At 34.8% G+C, this 23,941-nt stretch overlaps 1 protein-coding gene across 1 annotated transcript in view; it reads left to right on the top strand.

The window, feature by feature from the left end:
- Positions 1-19,594, top strand: part of ASCC3 (activating signal cointegrator 1 complex subunit 3) — a 344,494-nt gene extending 324,900 nt beyond the window's left edge. Inside the window, 5 exon segments of the mRNA XM_044004344.1 lie at positions 11,297-11,448; positions 13,899-14,049; positions 17,292-17,498; positions 18,726-18,901; positions 19,241-19,594. Of these exon segments, the coding sequence (XP_043860279.1) occupies positions 11,297-11,448; positions 13,899-14,049; positions 17,292-17,498; positions 18,726-18,901; positions 19,241-19,388 (834 nt within the window). The 3' untranslated portion in view covers positions 19,389-19,594.
- Positions 19,595-23,941: the final 4,347 nt, after the last annotated feature.

Raw genomic sequence — 23,941 nt, 5'->3', positions numbered from 1 at the left:
GAGCTATGTTGCTTTTCTAAATTGACAAAGGAATGAACAATTAGAAAACTAAAATAACTCAAAGTTGACTTGATGCCTCTCATAGTGTACTATGGTATAAAGGTGACCTTGGGTTCTAAAAAGCTATACCCCCTGAAGCATAATCTCTGGAAAGTCTTTAAGTTTAAATTTGAAAATGGGCTGTATGTCCATATGTTGTCTGAGGACCTACCGAAGCTAATTTGGAGAGGCCTATTACCAGTTTGGCTTTAAGGTGATACATTTTTTGATGTACACTTCATACTCCATTTTTGTCATTTTTATATGTAAATTTAAACTTTAAGAATATTAGAACAATGGGTTTAAAATCCTTTCATGACACTGATTTACCAGGCAAACTTGTGAAAATCACCCAAGCTCAACACTTAGAGATCTGTAAAGTGTTGTTTATATCAGGGTGGCTTATATAAAACCTTTAATTTAATTTCCTCTGATCCATGGGTGCAGAGACCAAAAGTAAATCTATGTATGTTGGTCCCTGAAAACTCAACATAATTTTTAAAAGGTTTTAGCAATAATAACCCGCAAGTTATTTTATGAAGGTAAATTTATTTTGCTCTGTAAAACAAACTATAACATTCCCTACTTTTCAGAGTCAGAAATTCCTAAATTTTAAACAGCCATCAGTAGTTTTCAGTTGAAAAAGAGAGAAGAAATTTCAAGAAAACACAAGAATTAAATTCAGTTAAACATTATTAAACACCAAATGTGCACAGAATACCAAGCTAAATGACTTGTCCAGGGTTATATAACTGCTAAGTAGATGAAATAGCATTTGAACTCAGGCCCTTCCTCATCCCAAGTGCAATACCAATCCACTGTGCCATCTAGCTGCCACCTTTATAGACCTAGAGCACTGTTAAACAATAAAAATATAGTAAATGACTGAGTATCAAAAATAAAACAAGGTCGTTTCATCTGCTATCCTTTGAACGAATCCTGATGTGACTGACCTACAAATCACTTTTTCCCCATGTTGTGAGTCTTGAATTTAATTGGACTGTAGAAGGTCCAACAAGAGATGGTGTGTCTGAAATGCCAGTAGTATAGTGCTGACAATTCTAATATTAAGCCACCAGAAACTAAGTACGTCCTTGAGTCAACTAATTCTAAAGTGGATTTTTTTTGGACCCAGACTGTTCTGTAATCAAGTGAGTTAGAATCAGGAAGGACCTGAGTTCAGATCTTGTTTCATCTTTCTGTATGACCTGGGCAAGTCTCTTATCTCAGCTTCAGTTTCCTCTTCTGTAAAATGGGATAATAATAATAATGGGACCTACTTCTCAGAGGGATCACATAGATCAAGCAAGGTAACATATGTAAAGCATTTTGTAAACTTCAAAGCTCTGTGCAAATGCTAGCCATTGTTATTATAATAAACAACACCTAGGAAGTCTCTGCTTTCAAGGGATTTGTGTTTTAAAGAAGTAAAATAGATCTAAGATTGCTTTGCTCTTTTTCTATTTAACTTTTTTTAACCTTATTTTTTACCCATTTTGGCTGGATGGACTTGGATTTCTAATGAGCCTCTTTTTATGTTTGGGGCAATATTAAGCAGGCCACTGTTATTCTCTGACACCACTTTGTTCAGGGAAACCTAAGTTTTCATAAAAGCTGCCCTAATTTTGATGTCTGCAGCTTACTTAACAAAATGTCAAATATGATAAATTGCATTTAGTAGCCTTTTAAAAGTTTGGTACATTTCAGATAACATCAGCTAATATTCTGTTGTTCTTTAATGCTCTGCTGTTCTAAAACTACTCTATTCCATTTTCAAACACATATGTATTTAGTACTGAGAACAGGGAATGGATTCAGTCTTTATTCATTGGCACTACTTTTTTTTTTCAGAATTAATGTGGCTGTAATTACTTCTGCATTTGTATTGGCAAAGCGCTTCCATTTCTAGTAAATAAAAGCACAGAGATATTTAATGTTAAATGTTAAATTTAATATTTTAATTTTAATGTTAAATGTTAAATTTAATATTTAATGTTAAATTTAATACTTAATGTTAAACTTCTGTATGAGTAGGACTGCCTTACCTCGTAAGGAGTATTTACCTATGAATGGGTTAAGCACTGACTCAACAGGATACCAGTGTGTTGAGGGATGTCAAGACCTATCACATGAACAAGGTTTAGAATTAGAGAATCAAATACAGTTTGCAAGAAAAATGTCCCAAGTATCTCTGGGCTTAACAAAAGAAGTACTTGGTCAAATCCCTTGTTCAATATCTTCAGAAAAATGTTTTGGTTAAAGGTGGTTAAAATATATCCATCTCAGTGAGTTTTTTTTTTAATTCTCATAGATAAGCCAAATAGAATTACTCTATATCTCACAAAGCAAGCATCTAATAAGTGTTTATTGAATTAAATTGAAATGAAGAGAGACTACAGTATTAATTGGCTTCCAGAATTGAATCGATTATACAGTTAGCTAAATAAAATCATATATTATTTTTAAGTCAGGGTTCCTTTTCCTCAAATCTATTGAATAAGCAAAAAAGAAAAACATGTTCATTCATTAATATATTTTCTAAGTATATATCTGCTAATATTAATCCTATAATTGTATGTCTGTATGTGGGGAAGATATTGTAATTGTTTGGAGTTTTAGTTGTGTTGGGTTTTTGTTTGTTTTTGTCCTCCCTTTTCTTGTGACTTCTGATAAGCCATGTAGATTTAGGGAAGTCATTTCAGTTCTCTGGCCCTCTGATTTCTTGTTTAGAAAATGAAGGGGTTGGGCTAATAATAACTATTAACATTTGCATAAAACAGTATTAAAAACAAGTGAGTAGGGTAAACGATAGGTCTTTTTCTATTCTCATTTGAGAGAAAAGGAAAATGAAGCACAGAGTAGTTAATTGATTTGGCTAAGGTCACAGAACTAGTAAATATGAGCCAGGATTTGAACTCCAGTCTCCTGACTCCTAAGTCCAGTGTGCTTTCCATTATTTTAAGAATTTCTAAAGCACTAGATGAAACCACACAGAAACAGGAAGTAACCAATTACCCCATATAAATATGCAAATGTAAAGGTATAAACAAGTAGTTATGTAGATTTACCAGCAAAATGCCTTCCTGGACTCTTCTACCACCACCACCCCAAATTCCTCCCTCTTTTTCCCCATGCAGTGTGGAAAGCAGCTTGGTGATGATTTATTGAAGATGGGATACTGCTTATCAAGAATCTTCCTATCCCCAGCTTCTTCTTTTCACACAGACCAGCAAAACCTTTTCCCGTTTGGGGCTGTAGGAAATGAGTAATGCTTAACCCATTTGTGTGATCAATTCACTTAAGCAGCTACTGTGAAATGTTAATCACAACTTTAATTTGTACTGCATTAGCATTTTGATTAACTTGTATGCTTGCTAGCGCACTTGAAGCGCTTTTACTCCTAGTTACAGCTCGGAAATGACTTTTTGATTAATTAAGTTTGTTAGACAGCAGCTGAGCTTCCTGAATGCTAACCTTCTGGGGCTAAAAGTTCAGGAGAAAGTTACTGTGAACAACTGTTGCTGCCAAAAAGGATTCTCATAAATGTACTCATATTATTTTAATTATTGACAAAATATTGTATCATTACTTTTAAATTGGCCTAAACCTTTAAAGATTCTAGATTTTTTTCCTCAAGAAAACTTTTTCTGCTTTTCCTGACATCATTAAACTACTAGAGCTACTGAACTAGAACTGTGGTTTGGGGGTGAGGGGGTGGGGGGGAGTCTTTCATTTGGGAGGCTTTTTGGATTTGAAGTTTTATTTTTCACTAATGTATTTGTTAACATGAGCTTTTATAGTTTTTCCGCGTATATTATATACTCCTATAAATCAATCACTTGGATTTGAAGATGATTGACACTCCTTTCCTTATATTGGACCAAGCAAATTTACATTCTTTTTAATATACTTTTTTTTAGTTTTTCAAGAATATGTGGTGCATTAGAATACATGTGATACAATTTTTCAAAAGTTTTGATACTATCACCAGATACATTCAAGGGCTGTCTGGAGACCACACCATAAATCAGAGGAAATGGATGTCTTAGGCTGGGGGGGGGGGGGCAGAGATGAGAAAGTAAGGGTCTATTTGAATATTAAGAGGCTGATAGAGTGGCACCGAAAAGAGAAAGAGAAGAGCCATCTGTCTCATCCTTTGTAGCCCTAACAAGGTAAATCCTTTTTCTAGTGTACTAAATTTAGGTCTCATCTGCAATACTTTTAAAAATGCTAATTTGTGCTAGTTTTACTGAAACATCTAGGTCAAAGATGTAAAAATGCTTTATATTGAAAAATATTAAAGTATATTGATTATTCCCCCAAATTTACAAGGTCATAGATCTTATCTCTCAAAGTCACCTTATATATTAGCCCTTTGTATCATTTGGAATAGGTGATTTTTAGGTAATAGTCCTTGAGAAAATTAGTGGCAAGAAAAGCCACCAGGTCTGATAAGATACATGTGGAAGAAATCTATTATGGTAAAACAATTTCAAACCACTCAAGACAAGAAAGAGTAAAACATCCAAAAGAAAGGAAATATTCATGGGCCATACTTTTACCTAAAGACAGGAGTGGAGGTGGTGGCCTACAAAAAGACATCTACCCATATGTTTTCATTCAATTATATAAAATAGAAAATGTTCAATTCAGGGAAACAAAGGCACTCTTGAAGAAATCTTGAAAGTGAAACAACGGGCTTTCAAATATAATTTCCTAGAGCAAAACTAATTTTTTAATCACAACTGACTAAAAGGTAAAGAAGATAGAAGATCCTATGGTGTTTATTATTAAATGATTTCAAGTAAGTATTTTGCTTTGTAAAGAAAATGTTATCTAAAAGCTCTCCTCGGATAAAGTGCCTCCCACTCATCTGTGTATTTATGAGTCTTCCAGAGCTGTTACCATTAAAATTAACTTTGTTCAATTATGTGCTAAATATCAGTATCAAGCAAGACATAAAACAGGGAAACATGCTAATGTAAAATATATGAGTGTCATGGAGTATGCCCTATGCTGTTGTTTATTTTTGGTGGTGGTGGTGGTAGTCCTTTTTTTTTCAAAGAGGAGCGCGACATTGGAGTGATGTCATGGCTTGCGGTGAATTGGATTTAAGTGAGGGAGGACTGTACAAAGTCACCAACCCCAACTTCAGAGCCCCTGTTCTATCCACTGCATCACTTAGCTGTCCCTATGCCCTATGCAGAGTTTAAATAGAAGAGGGATTTTCTGTTTGTGACACTTTGGTCTAATTTGCAAATGACTGTTGATTTTATATAACTCCAGAACACCATACAATGTCACTAAGATCCTCATTTGAAATATTTCAACCTAACCATCCACACTAGCAGTGTAGATGAAAAAAAATATTTTTTTTTCTAGATTATGGCTTTCATTTGAATAAAGAGTCTATTTAACTTATCTCAGTATGTATATCTTGGATAGATACTGGTTCACAGAAGTCAAAGTTACAAAGGATATTAGAGATTATCTAGTCCAGCCCCCTTGTTTTACAGAAGAAGAAACTGGGGCTTTGAGACAATTTCCTTAAGATCACAAATACAGTAAACAGAGATAGATTTGAATCTAAGCCCTTTAATTCCAACTCTAGAACTCATTTTCCTATATCATCCTACCCTTGCAGATAAACAGTGAACTGAACCAACAGGGGAGGATATTGAGGACTAGATCACATTTAAGAAATTGGTCACTGCTCACTGCTAATTTTTTTAAAAAAGCCCATCTTTTAATACCATAATTCTACTGATGATTCTATATGGCTATCAGGAAATGCCATAAAATCTTACATATGATAAATATAAAGCAAGCTACAGTTTGTTACCCAGAAAACTATTATGAAGGACCTGTGTGTTAGGAATAGAAGGTAGACCAGACATACAGTAAGAATGAGAGGTAACAAATAGATAGCCTGGTACTGAAAAAATTGTAAAAGATTAGGCCTTCTATTGAGGATTTATGCAAAAAAAACAAACAAAAAAGAGTTACACAGGGTGAGAAAACATGAAGAAGTTACAGTAAGCACCAGAAGGGGATAGTGTTCACTGAAGAGATCATGGTTCCATCGAAGAAATGCATGAGAGGTAGGAACAAATGCTAAGTGAGATATGAGAGGGGATAGTTTGTTACTAACTAGAGCTTAAATTAAGGAAGCCTTCCCATATGTATGGTAATTTGGTTAGACTTCAAGTATAGGTTAGACTCCCGTAGGCTAAGAAGGGAATTGTAAGTAGAGGTTCTCCTGAATCCAGGGCCGGTGCTTTATCCACTGCGCCATCTAGCTGCCCCCTCATTACTTTTCATCTGGACTACTACAAAACCTTTTTTAACAGTACCTAGAATACCATGCCTTGCAATAATAGTCACTTAATAAGTATTTATTAGATGAATAAATGACTTGGTTTCTCCCACATTGTCTCTCCTTTGTTCCAAACACATCCTACATGTCACTTGGCAAATTGTTAGGTAGCTCATTGTATGATCAGATTTGGAGTCAGGAAGATCTGAATTCAAATCCTGCTTCAGAAACTTACCGCAAGCTAGATATTCTTAGTATAGCCTCTTGTTACTACTCCTTTGCACAAAACAAAACAAAAGAAACCCACTGTGATTCATTATCATACACTGGATACAAGCCGGACTCTAGCTTGAAAATGAAGGCTCAGTGTGAACTCATCCCCAACCTTATCTCCCACTACTTCCCTAGTACTTCCCTGTATACTATGCTCCTGTCACCATAGATTCTTGGTCTTTCTTTTTGTGAAAGGGAAAGTTAAGAGTTTCCAGTTTGTTCTGAGCCTTTTGATTTAATTTATTTCATGTAAGCAGTTACTTAGCATTATTTCTTGCTGTCTCACATCTGGATTTTGCTAAGGAAAATTATTGAGAAATGCTATAAATTTTGTGAAAACTTTCAGCTTCATCAGGAAAACTTCAAAGTTAAAAACAGATGTTTTAGCCAGCTCTGCTTGTATGCAAGCTGTCGATATGGCGCAATTTCTAACCAAATTATAATCCAACATCAAAACTGAAATCACTAAAATTACATTAAAGTACAATTTTATAAATAATGATGCTTCATTGGGTCTAATTATTCATTTATCCCCTCCCTTTCTCTTACTTTACCACTGTCTAACATATTCGTCCGAATAGGATACAGTTTTACTCATCGTGAGTATGAGTTTGCCTTGATTCATTCCTTTTGCTTCATAGAAAACTGATGGACTTTAATTAGCTCAGAAGGGGTATGAGAGGAGTATAAGATTTTAAAACAAATATTTCCATTATATTTAGAGGAATGCCTTCTCATAGGCTCTTGTACAAGGAGATCTGTAAAATCATTGGTTCCAAAAATTATTCTGTCTATACGCTAGTAAGCAAGGATTTTCTACATTGCAGTTCAATAAGGAGAAACCAAGAAACATCATTAGCCCATTCTACTATATGACTGTGTAAGCAGACCACACAGGTCTTTTATGAAAAGTTAATAGTGTTTTTTTTAAAGCCATTCTTTGTGTACAACAAAGATGGCAGTTATAGATTTGAGAAAGTTAAGATCATGTAAAGTTATTTTCAATGGATTAGAATGTATTTCTTTAATTGGAAAGGAACAGAAGAGAAAAAATAAAATAAATGATCTGATAATTATTTACCAAAGAGTTCAGGAGAGAAGTATAGTCATATAGTAGTTATGTTTGTTCAACAATTAATTTTAAACTACCATAAAAGCATTTCTAAAAGTATTTTTCCAGATATGTTAATACAAATGTGCCTTTTGGTAACATGTTCATGAATAGATGAAATGATTGCAATTAAAATGACATCTTAAGCATTTACTGGATACCTCTAATCCCTGCTACTCTCAACTCTGAATGCCCCAAATCTATTAAAATCACATTGTAGACTACTAATGTAATATGGGTATCTAACCATGACTCATACTAACTCATATGTCTTTATGGCAGCATCTCTCCAGAATCAGTCTAATTTAATTGAAATGGATTTGCCTGTATAAACAACTCTTTTGTTTAAAGAAGATTTCATTGTTTAGTTTTGCCTTACATAAATGGAGCCTTTTGTTTGTCTATAAAACATTTGATTAAATGTATAGACTCATATGCATAGTTCTTCATCCTTCTACTAGTAGCATATAAAATGAGTTAGAAGTATTACAGGTTTATACTTTTTTTAAGATCGTGAATAGTGGCATTTAAACTGAAAAAATAGGGGTATGTTTTCAGGGGGAACCTAAAGGTTTTAATCTTCTTGCTATCATTGATACTAAGTTCAAAAAACTGTACCAAGATTTCTCTTTAAAGATGTTTTTTCTTAATTTGAGCTTTAATTTCATGAAAAAAATTTATTTTTCAAAATATTATTGTTGAAAGCCAATTAAGTTTGTTTTTAGTAATGTCCTCTGTTTCTTATATCATGATAGTAATTCTCAGTATCCTTTCCACATCCCTGTCCTCTAGCTACCCCATATAACAAATAGTATTTTTTTAAAGCGGAAAAAATTGGTGTGACAGATAAATGTATTGAAAAAAAGTGTAATTGTGGACCACTCATTTGTACAAAGGGCTAGGTTGGGGCTGTCTTCTCATATTTCTTCATTCAAGTCATGCTTGATCTTTATACTTTTATTATATTCACTTTGGATTTTTAGGTGGTTGGTTCTTTTTTTTTTTTAATGTATAAGGTATTTTATTTTTTCCGTTACATGTAAAGATAGTTCTCAACTTTTGTTTATACAAGCTTTACAATTTCAGATTTTTCTCCCTCCCTCCCCTCCCTCCCCCCTCCCCTAGACATCAGGTAATCTGATATAGGTTATATCTATATATCTCTATACATATACTTATAGATATAGATATATACACACACATATATATACACATAATGACATTAATCCTATTTCTGCATTAATCCTGTTACAAGAGAAAAAAATCAGAGCAGTGATGCAAAACCTCAAAATAGAAAAAAAAAAAAAAACCAACAGCACCCAAAACAAAAGAAATAATATGGTTCAATCAGCATCTATACTCCACAGTTCTTTCTTTCTTTTTTTTTTCTTGGATTTGGAGATCCTCTTCTATCATGAGTTCCCTGGAACTCTTCTGTACCATTGCATTAGTGAGAAGAATATAGTCCATCACAGTAGGTCAACACTCAATGTTGATGATACTGTGTACAATGTTCTTCTGGTTCTGCTCATCTCACTCATCATCAGCTCACGTAAGACCCTCCAGGTTTCTCTGAACTCTTCCTGCTCATCATTTCTTACAGCACAATAGTATTCCATTGTATTCATATACCACAACTTGTCCAGCCATTCCCCAATTGATGGGCACCCCCTCAACTTCCAATTCCTTGCTACCACGTAAAGAGCAGCTATAAATATTTTTGTACATGTGGGTCCCTTTCCCCCTTCCATGATTTCTTTGGGCAAAAGACCTAAAAGTGGAATTGCTGGGTCAAAGGGTATGCACAGCTTTATTGCCCTTTGGGCGTAATTCCAAATTGCTCTCCAGAATGGTTGGATCAGCTCACAGCTCCACCAACAATGCATTAGTGTTCCAATTTTCGGTGGTTGGTTCTTTACATTTACATTGTTGTTGTTTTGGTGTATTGTTTTCTTGGCTCTGCTTACTTCATTCTGCATCAGTTGATGTAAATCTGTGCTTCCCTGTATTCATCATATAGTTTATTACAGTACAATAATATTCCATTAAAAAGTATAAGTTAACTTTGGAAATATTGTCATTTTTTATTATTATAATGGCATAGCCTGGCTATGAGCACTGTATATTCCTCTAGCTATTTAGTTTTGGGGGGGGGGTTGTTTGTTTTTTTGCGGGGCAATGGGGGTTAAGTGACTTGCCCAGGGTCACACAGCCAGTAAGTGTCAAGTGTCTAAGGCCGGATTTGAACTCAGGAACTCCTGAATCCAGGGCCGGTGCTTTATCCACTGCACCACCTAGCTGCCCCCACCTCTGGCTATTTAACTTGTTCTTTATTTATGGAGAACTTTATAATTTAAAATGTATATGTCTTTTCTATGCTTTAGCAGGTCGATTCCCAGGTATTTTATTCCTTTTGTAGTTATTTGGAATTGGATTTTCCTTTGTATTTTTGTTTCTTGGGTTTTGTTAGTATTATATAGAAATGCTATTGATTTTTTGAGAGTTTATTTTGTAACTTGACACTTTGGTGAAGCTATTGTCTCAGTATCTTTGCTGATTCCCTAGGATTTTCTAAGAATTACATCATATCATCATCAAACTGCTTTACTTTTATCTCCTCCTTACCTGTCTTATGCTTTTATCTTGTCTTATTGCTGCTTCTAGCATTTCCAGAACTATATCAAAAAATAGTGGGGAAAGTGGAGATCCTTGCTTTCACTCCCATATTTTATTGGCATAAGTTCTACTGCATACACATCACATAATGATGCTTGCTTTTGGTTTTAGATAGATGCTTTGTATGATCATTTTTAAAAGGTCCTTTTATGCCTATACTTTGTAGGGTTTTTAGCATAAAAGAATGATTCACTTTGTCAAAGGCTTTTTCTGCATCTATTCAGATGATCGTGAGGTTTGGGATGTTTTGGTTTTTAGTATGATTCATTATGTTGATTACTTTTCTGATGTTGACCTGGGAATGTTTTTTTTTAATTCTGTTTATTATTTTATATAAGTCCATTCTAGCTAAATGTCTCCATAGCAACAGAATATGTACAACTATTAGTGTACTAAATACTATGCACTTTTAAGATACCTTTAAAGTGTACCATGTTGCCACTAAGCAGCACAGAATCCCAGAATTGTAAGCAACTTTAGAGACCGTATAGTCCAACCCATATCTAAATAAGAATCCCTTCCACAGCATACTTGGCCAGGCCCTCATCCAGCTCCTGTTTGAATACTTCCAGTGAGGGAAAATCCACTACTGAATCAGCCCATTGCATTTCATTAGGAAGTTTCAAAACTGTCAGTTTTTTCGAGCTAAGAAGCATACTGTAATGTTGTTTACCTAATCCTTTTCACACTGAGAAAAGTATGGTTAAATATTGGAAAGGGTGGGGAGGGTTGGCTCTAATTTGGAACTTGGATCTTATAGTGTAATTCAGCCACTCGGTGAAAAATACAAAGGCCAGCAGTGAGTTCAAAAGGTTCTTGTGTTTAGACACAAGAGTATGATGTAATATTATTTTTATGATGTATGTATTTTTCTTTCTTAGGCAATGTTGGATGTTGCAGCAAACCAAGGCTGGTTGGTAACTGCCCTAAATATTACCAATTTGATTCAGATGGTAATCCAAGGTCGATGGATAAACGACTCTTCTCTTCTTACACTGCCAAATATAGAGCAACACCATCTTCATCTTTTTAGGTACAGAATGATTTTGTTTGTGTGTGCTTAATGCTTTATTCAATCACTGATTCTCTTCATAGCATTTAAATTGGCACTTAAGATTAGCACTTGGCCACCTAAATTACACATTATATATTAGACTGTGCCTTCATTTCAGTTAAAATGATCCCTTTTGGGGCAGCTAGGTGGCGCAGTGGATAAAGCACTGGCCCTGGATTCAGGAGGACCTGAGTTCAAATCCGGTCTCAGACACTTGCCACTTAATAGCTGTGTGACCCTGGGCAAGTCACTTAACCCTCACTGCCCCACAAAAGCAAAAAAAAAAAAAAAAAAAAAAAGATCCCTTTTGGTTCTTGTGACTATGGTTCTAACATCAATTGAAGGATTTTTGCCCCCACTTCTTAATCTCTGAGTCTTGGCTTCCCTGGCTTCCTTTAAGTCTCAACTAAAGTCCCACTTTCTATAAGAAACCCTTCATGTTCTGCCTTCATTTTAGCACTTTCCCTCAGATTATCTCCAATTTATCCTGTATGTATCTTTTTTATACATATCTGTTGACTGAGCTACTTGAGAGCAGGGACTATGTTTGCCTTTCTTTGTATCCTCTTCACTTAGCACAGTGCCTAGCACATGGTAGTCATTTAATAAATGCTTGTTTACTTGACTTGATCTGATTTTGACCTCTCCACACCTCTATTTTTCTATATGTAAAATTGGATGAAAAGTTCTTCTTAACAGATTACTCTTTAGGACTATTAAAAAGTCTTCCCTTAAGCTCCTGTTATTAAATGTTTTAACATCCAAGAGAAAATAAATTCTCTATTCCCAATTTTGTCAGTTAAGACTTGTTAATCAAAAATATCACAAGTCCATTAGACATTGTGTGACAAGTTCAGGGGAACCCTTAATATTCCTTAACAGACATGTAGGGACTAAGAACTAGTCTATGACAATTCCAAGGCCACCCTTTAGGTGTTAAGCTGAGTAACATTTCACATCAACAGCAGAGTGGTTTTAGTCACATTTTAAAAAGAGTTTATACTAATATTACAGGATTTAACACTGAGGTCATATGTATATGAATGGCAGATGTAAGAAGAAGTCATAATGGTGGTGGCAGCCACAAATAGTTGGCATAGTGGATAGAGTACTAAACCTGCAGTCAGGGATGTCTGAGTTGAAATCTAACCTCAGACATTTATTAGCTGTGTGACCCTAGACAAGTCATTTAACCTCCTGTCTCAGTTTCCTCATCTGTAAAATGGAGCTGCTAATAACTTCCCAAAGTTGTTATGAGGATAAAATGCGATAATATTTGTAAAAAGTTTTGCATACCTTAAAACTCTGTATAAATACTAGCTATTATTATATCTCATAGCAGATGGGCAATGTGACATGGTAGAAAAAACTACCTTCAGAGTCAAGAAAACCTGTTTTCATGTCTCATGATTCTGTCAAATACTGGCTGTGTTTACGTGGGCAAGTCACTTAACCTCTGTGTCTTAGGCAACTCTCTTAGATTATAGGTGCCAACCTGCATAGATAGAGGGAGTTTGCTGACTGGATTCTCCATAACAAGGATTCATAGGTCCAGTTCCCCTTTCCCCCAAAAATTTGCAGAATGGTACAATATTAGTACCATTCCATTTGTTACTTGTTATATAAACAAACAATAGGATTTGTTTGTCCTAACAAGTTGGATTTGTATGTCCTAAACTCTTGTTATTACAACTGTTACTGACCCAGAGATTCCCATGGTACATTTTTAATTTCATGTTTTCTAAAGTTTTTAGTCAAATAAGCATATTGAAGAGGCCCATTTGTGACCATAAAAAAAAAAAAATGACGGCCTCAAGAAGTGGTAATTCTACTAAATAGCTTGAAAGAGTTAATGCACATCCAGAAGTACTGAACTTGTACCCACAGAAAGAGACCAACTTCCCAACAAACACACTCATTGCCCACAAGTATTTACTGAGCACCCACTCTAGTTGTAGCGTAATCAGCAATTGTTTTATAACTTCAGGGGTTAAGTGCCTTTGAAATCGCTTGCTTTAGTACTTCAAGGATCATCATTTCAGTGATACATGTTCTCCCTTCTATGGGCCTTAGTAGACAATCTTCATGAATGGCTGTGGCTGAAAATATTCATCATGGGGCAGTCAACCTTCTTCTAATAAGTATAATTTTCCGTGAAAAATAATACAGTCGTCCTAAAGCACACTTGCATCTACTCTACCTATTTTGTAGGTAGATAATTGTTTGCATGATTTCCTCCTGCTCCCCATACTTGAGCTTCTTGCCTTTTTTTGCATCTTCTAAGTTTAGCACAGTTCCTGGCCTGCATAGTAAGTGCTTAATAAATGCTTTTTGACTGTTGTTAAATAGAATAAGTTCTTTGTCAGATAATCTTCATTTATGGCTATCTAGAATTTTTTCATTGTAATCATTTTTGGTTATATTCATAGAAAATGGAGCCAAGGAAAAAGAAAGAGTTCACCTGGAGGTTACCAAGGTCCCATTGAGTGCCTTCCTGAATTAATTGCTGCTTGTGAAGGAAAAGAGAAAATATTCCATTTCATTGTAGATAGAGAACTTCAAACTTCACATGTGACACAGGTAACAGTCTCTTCTGTGTGTGTGCTGTGGTTGAAGAGTAGAAGCCATTGTAAGAATGGTTTTGTACTAATTCCAGATAACACTGAGGTATCAGTGAGAACGTCCTCAATCATTTGTGGTGTTTGTCACCAAGACACCATTGCCAAGGAAAGGTGTAGAGTTAACACTTAAATTAGTCTTTCCAGAAAAGAGTTCTGCATGGAAACAGGAGAATGGACTGACATGAGAACTTTTCAAAACTCTTTCCAGTTCCTTGTTTTATTCTTTTCCTTTTTTTTCTTTCAAATACATTTTCTTTTCCTTCTTATAGTATGTTGCTCTTATTTTTCTTTATTCCTAGTAACCACTAATCTATCCTATGTTTCTTGTGTAACTTGTGTTACTTTGGCTTCCTAGCCACCTGGGAAGTGTGAACCAGCTTTTAGCATAATCAGCACATATCCATTTTCAGTGTTCATCTTATTATGATGATGGTAGGGATAGGGTTTGTTTGGTGTTTTTTTTTCTTTTAGCAATGATGTCAGACTTTATGTGTTAACAGTATCAATGCTCCTAGAACCTAAAACGGTTTTCCAAATGAAACTCAATATTTGCTCACAGTATGATTATGTAAGAAGGTGAATTTATTTTCTGTTTAAAGACCATGTGAGTCATCTCTTCATGTTTCTTTCTGAGAGGGTGAAAACTATATATTTTCAAAATAGACTTTGCATACTATAAGCTTTTATTTCTCAGTTTTTATTCCAAAGTATCCCAAAACAAGCATTCAGTATTCATAACATTATTGACATATTACAAATATAGATATGAAAGAAGTTAAATCTTAGAATCAAGTGTGTTGGGTTGTTTTTTTTTTCTTAAGAAGTTATTTTTGTGCTTAGGTCAGGAAAAGTAAAACAGGTTGTAAAATCTATGACTGACTGTTCAGTTTCTGTTGAACCCAAAACTGGCACCCAAAAAAAATTAATATCCATAATAAATGTCTGTATTCTAACTAAATTACCATCAAAATTTTGAATAAAGACAATTTATTTAAATCAAAACAAGGCTTCTTTTAACAACAACAGATTTCTAACATAACATACATTGATTTCAGTCCAAGTTTTAGATGTGATGAAAAATTAGAACATTGTTATAATTAGTTCAGGGAGAACTCAGAAGTAAACTTACTTAATTTATTTGCATAAATTGCCATTCTGTTATCTTTAAAACCAAATGCAAATTGGCTCTGTCTGATATGATGATGGTTATTTGGCTCAAAAGTGCTTCAATTTGCAGAGCAATCTGGTGTCGTCTCTGCTGTGAGGCAATCCCAGGTAACATACAAATCCTGAATTATTCCAGAAATTAGTATGTTTAAAGCATCAATTTAAGTGCTAATTGCAGTAGTAATGAGAAAAAGCAGTACGACTGTGAGATTTGCATCTACTGCCCCATCAGTATGCCTGGAACGACTGCTGACTGGCAGAGGATTTGGTTGCTAATTAAATAATTGTATGCACGGCAGTGTTCTCGCCTGATTCAATAGATGAAGATTAATCCTCAGATAAATATGTTTGGCTGGTATTGAAATGTCTTAGCAGTTTCTTCAAAAATAGCTCGTTTTATATACATGAAGATATATATGTGTGTGTATTATATATGCATATATTATACACACATGTGTATATATTTACAGACACACAAATAGACATATATATGCTTTGTGTGTCCAAAAATATGAATTGTGTAGAATTTTAAAGATTATACAGACAAAATCTAATTTTATTCTGCCATTGTGAAATAATATCCTACCAAGCTAGAAATGGGAATTGTCATCTTGGCATCTGATTTGATGGCATGAGTAAGGGGGGAGGGGGTAAAATTTCACTTTCTGTAGAAAACACCTTTACTTTGCTTCACATTAAATATTTCACACAGGAATGTGTGTATTTATAAATCCTCATGTTTCCTTTACCACTTTGGACACTCTTAGAAGAACTCTCACCAACTGGTTTTGGTCTCCACTCAGTGACATGTGTGTTGCAGGTGCCTTCCTGTCATTGTCAACACAGAAGTACAGCATGTGTGGTTGCCTCAAGGTCATGATCATTTCACTTTAAGATATGGGACAAGTCATAATTTCAAATGGCTAAGACTAACCATAGAACTGGAAATTGGACTGTAAAATGATTCTGAAAAATAGTACTTGAATTTATATTTTTTAGATACCTTAGGGCTAATTTGGTTCATCAAGCTACTTCATTTCAATTGGATGTACTGAAAAGAACTACAAAGTCTCAGAAAACAAAGCCAGAGCCTACACAGAAATTTGTAGGAAAAACCAAAAAGACTTTTTCCACTTATTCTTGAATGCTAAGTTTTAGGACATTAACTTTTAAAGTTGTGATTAAACAAAGGTTTTATTAGAATATTGGCACAGTAAATATTGTGAAACCAGGACATCAATTAATTATAAAATTGCTTTGGGGTCTTTTTGCAATGTCCTATCATATGGGAATTGTAACCTCATTTCCCACTGCTATCTTTCAATTAAAAAAGCAGGGATGAAACCATCAAAGTTCATTGTTATCCATTGCCTTGACATGTACCATCATCATTGGCTTTCTCAGAATGATAGTGCCAAAATGCATGATTCTTTCTAGAGTGAATACTCAACCAAATCGTACTATGAAATGCTTTCCTTTCAGAAAGCTAAAGCCAAGTCCAGAAAAATTTACTTTCATTGCCAGTAAGCCTCGAAAAAATTACAGATCATCGGTGATCATTAGTGATTACTACTAAACTAAAAATAACACTTTATAATTGTGGCTTATATTAGGAGCATTTTTCAGGTTGGGGGATAGGTTCCTAAATTCTCACCCCCAAGATAAGGCTTTTGTTTTAGAAGTTCAGAGGAGTGTCAGGACACATACTTCTCAAAAAAAAGATTCTGGTATTCTGGCCAACATTTTTAAAACCCAGCATATTTTGCCATGTGGTAAAGGACTATCTCAATTCATAAGCTGTTTGATCGAGGAATGTCATGGGGTAAGAAAGAAGATCACATATTCAGATAATGACCCCAAAGATAGAGAGAGAAAGAGAAAGTATGTGTGTGTGTGTGTGTGTGTGTGTGTGTGTGCCCATATCCTCTTCATTATGTTAATAAAGCTTTCAAAAAACAGGACACAATATTTTCTAGTTAATCATCCAGTTTTAATTGACAGGGCTTTCATATTTGTTCTTTTTTTTTTTTTTAGGCTTGGAATTTCTTATCTCATTTGCCAGTGATAGATGTTGACTTGAGCATTAAAGGCTCGTGGGATTCAGCTGAGGGACAGAACGAACTGTGTATCCCAACTTTGGCAACAGATGGACGAGATGACAAAAAATGGATCAAGTTACACGCTGATCAAGAGTATGTGCTTCAGGTCAACTTGCAGAGAGTCCACATGGGGTACCAGAAGGTATAGTATTCAGTTTCCATTCTCAAATACTCTGCCCCAGATACCAGCACACACCATCATGCATATCTCTTAGATGACTAATGCTGTCATGTAATTCATGAATTCTGTTTTCTCAAACAGCCTTAAACAAACAGGGTCTAGTCTTTTGACATTAGTCATTGCTCCTCATGTGCATTTGTCCACAACCAAAGGATCCAACATGTGTAATATCATACCTCATAAATTACTTGAAAATCCTAATACTTTGGTCTTCTCTGCTTCTGATACCTGAATTGATTTGATCCCCTAAGAATATTAAAACTCATACATATGAATTTGTATTTAATAGCGTAATACATGAAGGATGAAAGCATTTTCTCTTATTTTAGCTGCTAACTGGATTTTATGGGGTTCTCTTCTTCTAACAGAACTTCTCACTAATATTAAAAGTTCATTAGGCCTTTCCACTTCTCTTTTCCCCCTATGGTCATATACCAAAAAGTGTGCTTAGTATTTCAGTAACTTTCCATTGCTAAGATATCATTTCCACTTATTGTTTCTTCAAATCACTGCTCTGGAATCCTATCCTCACTGAAAATAAATGTCCTTATAGTTTTAACCACAAAAATATCTGTGTTTTAGCTTGAACATCTTGACTGAAGCCTAAGCAAAATCACTTCAAAGACAATAAAGTGGGGCAGCTAGGTGGCACAGTGGATAGAGCACCAGCCCTGGAGTCAGGAGGACCTGAGTTCAAATCTGGCCTCAGACTACTTAACACTTACTAGCTGTGTGACCCTGGGCAAGTCAACCCCAATTGCTTAAGAAAAAAAGTCAATAAAGTAGGAAAAATTTGAGGACAAGTCAACTCCGTTTGTTCAGTATAATTCTTTAAGAAGCAGCATGATATAATAAGGGAAAAAATTCACGATTTATAGACAGGACCTAATTTCAAATTCTACCTCAGATACAGTCTAGCTGTTTGCCAAAAACAAGTCAGTCAGCCTCTCATAGCCAAAGTTTCCTCATCTTACAGATGAGGATAATACTGTTGCCACTATTTATGTTACACATTGTTGTGAAGGCTGTACCTTGCAAACTTTAAAGCACTATGTAAATGTGAGTTATTATTATATTTTTGAAAGGCAAAATGAGGGTTAAATTTTATAAGATGAACAAAGAAGTAAGCTAGAAAAAAAAAGTCCCACCTCTATTAACTCTTACCTTTTTTTTTTCCTCCTCTTCCAGGGAAAACAAGACAGCAAAGCTGTTGCTCCTAGATTTCCCAAATCCAAGGATGAAGGGTGGTTTTTGATATTAGGCGAGATAGATAAAAAAGAACTTATTGCTCTGAAAAGAGTAGGGTACATCAGAAATCGAAATTCTATCTCTGTTGCTTTTTATACTCCTGAAGTATCTGGAAGGTAAGATGAATTTCATAACAAATATTCCCAAAGGTTCAGAATTAAATTTTTAGCTCACCAGGAAAAAAAAAAAGGTCAACAGCAATATTTCCCAAAGTGTTGTCCATGGGTCCTGGTGGTCCCCTGAGACTCTTTCAGGGGGTTCTTAAGGCCAAAACTGTTTTCATAATAGTACTAAGACATTTTAATTTCTAATATTATAAATATCAATAGATATATCTTACATAAGTAAAAACTCTTTGGGAGGTCCTCAATAATTTTTAAGAGTATAACAGAGTCCTGAGACCAAAAAGTTTGAGACTTGCTAATATACAGTGTTGTTCTATTTTTATATCTTAGGTGTATCTATACACTTTATCTCATGAGTGACAGCTACCTTGGCATGGACCAGCAGTATGACATTTATCTGGAAATCATCCCAGCAAGCATTTCAGCACAGGTCAACACCAAGGTCTCTGATGCCTTGACTGACCTGGCTGTGAAGTAACCCGACCTGAACAATACATTTGAAAGAAGTGGTTGTGAAATCTGGCCGTTCAGTCTTCTGGACAACATTGAAATTACTTGATGTTTGCCTTAGTGGAATCAACTTCTAACCTCAAGACACCTCGGAAATTGAAAAGTGGCTGCTGTATTGACTCTAATAACCCAGAGTTAGCCACAGTGGCCTTATTAAAAAGTTGCCTTTTGTCATTTTGTCTTCATTGGTTTCATGAAGTGTAAAATGAATAAGCATGTAGGAGAATATTTTAATTTGTGTACATTCACAATGATATCCTTTATTTAGAAATTATTCATTAATCTTTCACCATTGTACATGATACTGTTTACACAAATACTTTTTTTTTCTAATGAAAATTACACTGAGGAATGAAAATTCAGCACTAATAGGGAATGTTACAATAGTTTACAGCCCTGTAGTGTAAAAGTATAGGATAAATTTGTGAGATGATATAATCTAACTTGTTAGTATAATTTATACTTTTAAGTGTGAATCCCACACAACAGCCATCCAAGAATTTAGTATCTTTATGGGTGTTAATAAAATCTGACATGAAAGTACACTAAGGAGTCTAAATGATGATTACCAAGTGAACAGGCTGTATTCATTTTGGAAAATGTAAACTATAACTTGATGGAAATAAAATGTTTAGAATACTCCCCTGTGACAAATATACTCATTCAATTCTCCTTCCCATCATATGACCTGTTTTTTCATCATTTTTCTTTTTATTCTCTTCTCCCGTGTCAGATACCCATTCTCATAATGAGGAAACATTGGAATTTTTAATTTATCTGATAATACATAGCAAGTTATGTTCTATAACCCTCTTTCTGTGTCTGTCTGTCCTTGGTAGCATTGGGACAGAGACATAGAAAACTTCTAGCTCCTAAAAGTCAGTTTTCACCATTGTCATCAAATATTTCATGTCCAAACATATTTCATCCCCAAGATTAACTTTTTCCAAACTAAGTTAATAGAAGAAATGAAATATTTATTAACATTGTAAGGTTTATTTGAATAAAATTGTATTCTGTGGATGAAAAGAACAGAGAAAGAAGGATTTTTCTTTTTTTAATATAATTGATTTTTTAAATTTTCTATCATTAAAGTATTTTATCATTTTCCAGATACATGTAAAGATAGTTTTCAACATTTGTTTTCATAAGATTTTTAGTTCCAAATTTTTCTCCTTCCCTCCCCCCTCCCCAAGACAGAAAGCAATCTGATATAGGTTATATATGTACAATCACATTAAATATATTTTTGCATTATTCATGTTGTGAAAGAAGAATCAGAACACAAAGGGAAAACCTCAAAAAAGAAACAAAAGTAGAAACAGTATGGTTCAATCTGCATTCAGAATCCACAGTTCTTTTTTTCTGGACGTGGAGAACATTTTCCATCATGAGTTCTTTGGAATGTGAAAGAAGGATTTTTAAAAATGATTTGAGACATTTTTTGTCTTCTGAGACAAATTTAAAAGTATTTCTGAACTAGATATTTCATGTACATTTAGTCGTTTTTCTTGCTAAAAAGAAACAAGGAATTAGGCTCTCCAAAATTTTCTAAAATTACTGTGAACACACAAAGTTGATATATTTCACATGTTCTATTGTCAAGTTTCTTTCATATGTTAATGCAGAGTTTATTTCCGTATCCAAATGAGCACTTTTGTCATTGTTTTATAGGCAGTTCTTGGACTTACTTTGGTGGGGAAAGGGCATTGAATCCCCAAAATGAAGATTATGTAACCATACTTGAACAAGTATTTATGAATTATCTGCTATGCAGCAGGGCCCCTGCTATGCACTGGGGATACAAAGACAAAAACAAATTGATCCCTCCCTCAAGAAGCTTGTATTCTAGTAGAGGCCTAAAAAAAACCACACAACAAAAAACCAGAAACCCTAATCCATGAAAGAAGCTCATTGTGCAAATTACATTGCCTTTCTATATTGTTAGCATCTTTAAAAAAATTTTTTTAAATCAAATTAAATAAGGAATGAGAATTTTAATGAATTAAAAATTTATAAAAACATTCCACAGATATGCATCTGGCACCCTAGGATTGAAACACTGACATTGTGGATCTTACTCCGTGGGGAAAAAAGTAGAAGACAAGCTTAGGACCAACCTTGATATAATTCAAAGTGAGATCAGTAAAATTACACTCACAGTTTAGTGAAACTTTTCTTAAAAAATATTTATCCCCAAACACCGTATCTCCATGGAAGCTAAGAATCAGTAGAATATTAGCTTCTTGAGGACAGGGACTTTTTTTTATCTTTGTGTCCCAAGTGCCTAACTGGCTGGCAGACTTTAGGTGCTTAATAAATGCTTGCTGGGTTTAACTAAATCTAAACTAAGAAGATCAATTCAAACTAACCACTACAACCAGTCATCAGCAAAGGAAGGTACATATGGATTTAGAAGTGTAGTTTATTCCAATGAGTAACTAGTCATCTGTAACTCTATTCTCATTCATTAATCAACAAAAGTTTTCGTGTTGAGTGCCGATTGTAACAGCCCATGTGTCAACATAATTAGAATAGTGCTACTATTTTCAGCACTGTAAATCATTAACTTCTCATCACTTAGTAGCCAAGATTCCCACCAGTACTTGAAGGCCTCTTTTTTCCCTATCAAATAAGTATCTTGAAGAGAATCCTAATTACCTAGAGAAGTTAATTTTTCTGCAGGAAACCCCAGAGTGATTTTGCTTTCTTGAAAAATGAGTAATTCTGATAGTTATTTTGATGGGCCCATGTTTTTAAATCAGTCTGTGGTGAAGCTCTCATCCAAAGCCCTTGCTTGACTTCATCCCTCTCCTGGCGAGCAGAGAGAACCCCTGCTTTTAGACCTTATAACTTTCATTTCATGGTGCACTCTTTCTTGTTCATCTGGAGTGAAATCAGACCAGACTAGTGCAGTACAGATGTTCAGGCAGGGTTCATTCATTCAACAAATATTTGTTGCACATAGTGATAGAGTGAACTTCTGGAATTAATGAACGTGTTTGTCACTGGAGCCAAATGTGAGTAATTTAAGTAGCAGGATAAACACAAGGACTCAAATAAACTGTAACCTCGGTGTTCTTTAAAACTATGGCACAGAAAAGATTTCTTCATCCTCACTCCCTGGGGAAAAAGTGGGGGCACACACACACACACACACACACACACACACACACACATCGAATGGGGACCTTTTCTGTATTTGGTTCTCAAAGAAACAAAAAAAGTAAAAGCTTGAACTTTTTAAATGTTCTTCATGATGGATTTATTTTTACATTATCTGTCAGTTCAGTCCAGCAAACATAAATAAATTAAATGTCTTTCTGGGTCCCAAAGAATTGTGCAAGGTGTTAGGATACACACAGTTCCCACCTTCCAACAGCAACTTACAATCAAAGAGAAGTGATGATTTATCAAAAGATGATAATACATACTAGATTATGACATGCATGAAAGTAAGGTCCAAAATACTCCTAAGAAATTCAAAGTAGAAATCACTTCCTCTCTGAAACTATTGTGTTGTTTTTGTTCTTTGTTTTTTTAAAAAAAGTGCAGATCAGTACTGGTAGAGGAAGTTTGTTTTCTCACTAGAAATCTCCCTACAGGTCTGTACTTAAAAAAAATGACGTGTATGTACTTGATTTACTTTTCAACCTACAAGTTGTTCCCCTATCAGTAGATTGTAAGCTCCTTGAGAGCAAGAACTGTTATTTTTCTCTTTTTATTCCCAGTACTTAATAAATACCTATTTCTTTGAGTTGTTGCATAACTCAAATTGTGATGAAATGAACTAGCTGACCAGTGCCACAGTTTGTGGTTAGAGATCTCAAATCCAAGGATGAAACAGCATCTTAGCTCAAGTACTCAATATGATTTGCATGGATCATAGTTTCTCTTTACCAAAGATTCATAATTTAATTGGATTGTCATTAAAAAGATGTGGACTACTTTATGCCCTTTCATTATAAAGCCTTCTACAGCTCCTTATCTCAAGGCAAGTCAGTGCAACATGGGATAATGAATGGAGATCTGGTCTTGGACTCAGGAGGCCTGGGTTTGAATTCTACATTAGAAACTTTTTAGTTGTGTGGCCATGGGCAAGTCACTTGACCTCTCTGAGTCTCAGTTTCCTTGGCGATAAAATAGGAATACTAGTGCTGGTATCACCTGCCTCATAAAATCATGTAAGAAAAGCATTTTGCAATCATTAAATTCTGAGGCAGAAAATTTGAGATTAATGGTTCATTTAATATATTCTAATATATCAAGGATTCAGAGTTATTGAGCTTTTGTTTTTATTACTAGCAATGTTAGAAGCCAATTTCTTTTTTTTTTTTGCAGGGCATTGAGGGTTAAGTGACTCACCCAGGGTCACACAGCTAGTAAGTGTCAAGTGTCTGAGACCAGATCTGAACTCAGGTCCTCCTGAATCCAGGGCTGGTGTTCTATCCACTGCAACACCTAGCTGCCCCCTGGAAGCCACTTTCTAATGAGTGCTGGATAGTAGAAATGCTTCTCTCA

Source organism: Dromiciops gliroides, chromosome 4 (genome assembly GCF_019393635.1).
Source record: "Dromiciops gliroides isolate mDroGli1 chromosome 4, mDroGli1.pri, whole genome shotgun sequence".
NCBI lineage: Eukaryota > Metazoa > Chordata > Mammalia > Microbiotheria > Microbiotheriidae > Dromiciops > Dromiciops gliroides.
The sequence above is the reverse complement of the archived record's forward strand: the minus strand, read 5'-3'. Positions and strand labels throughout refer to the sequence as shown.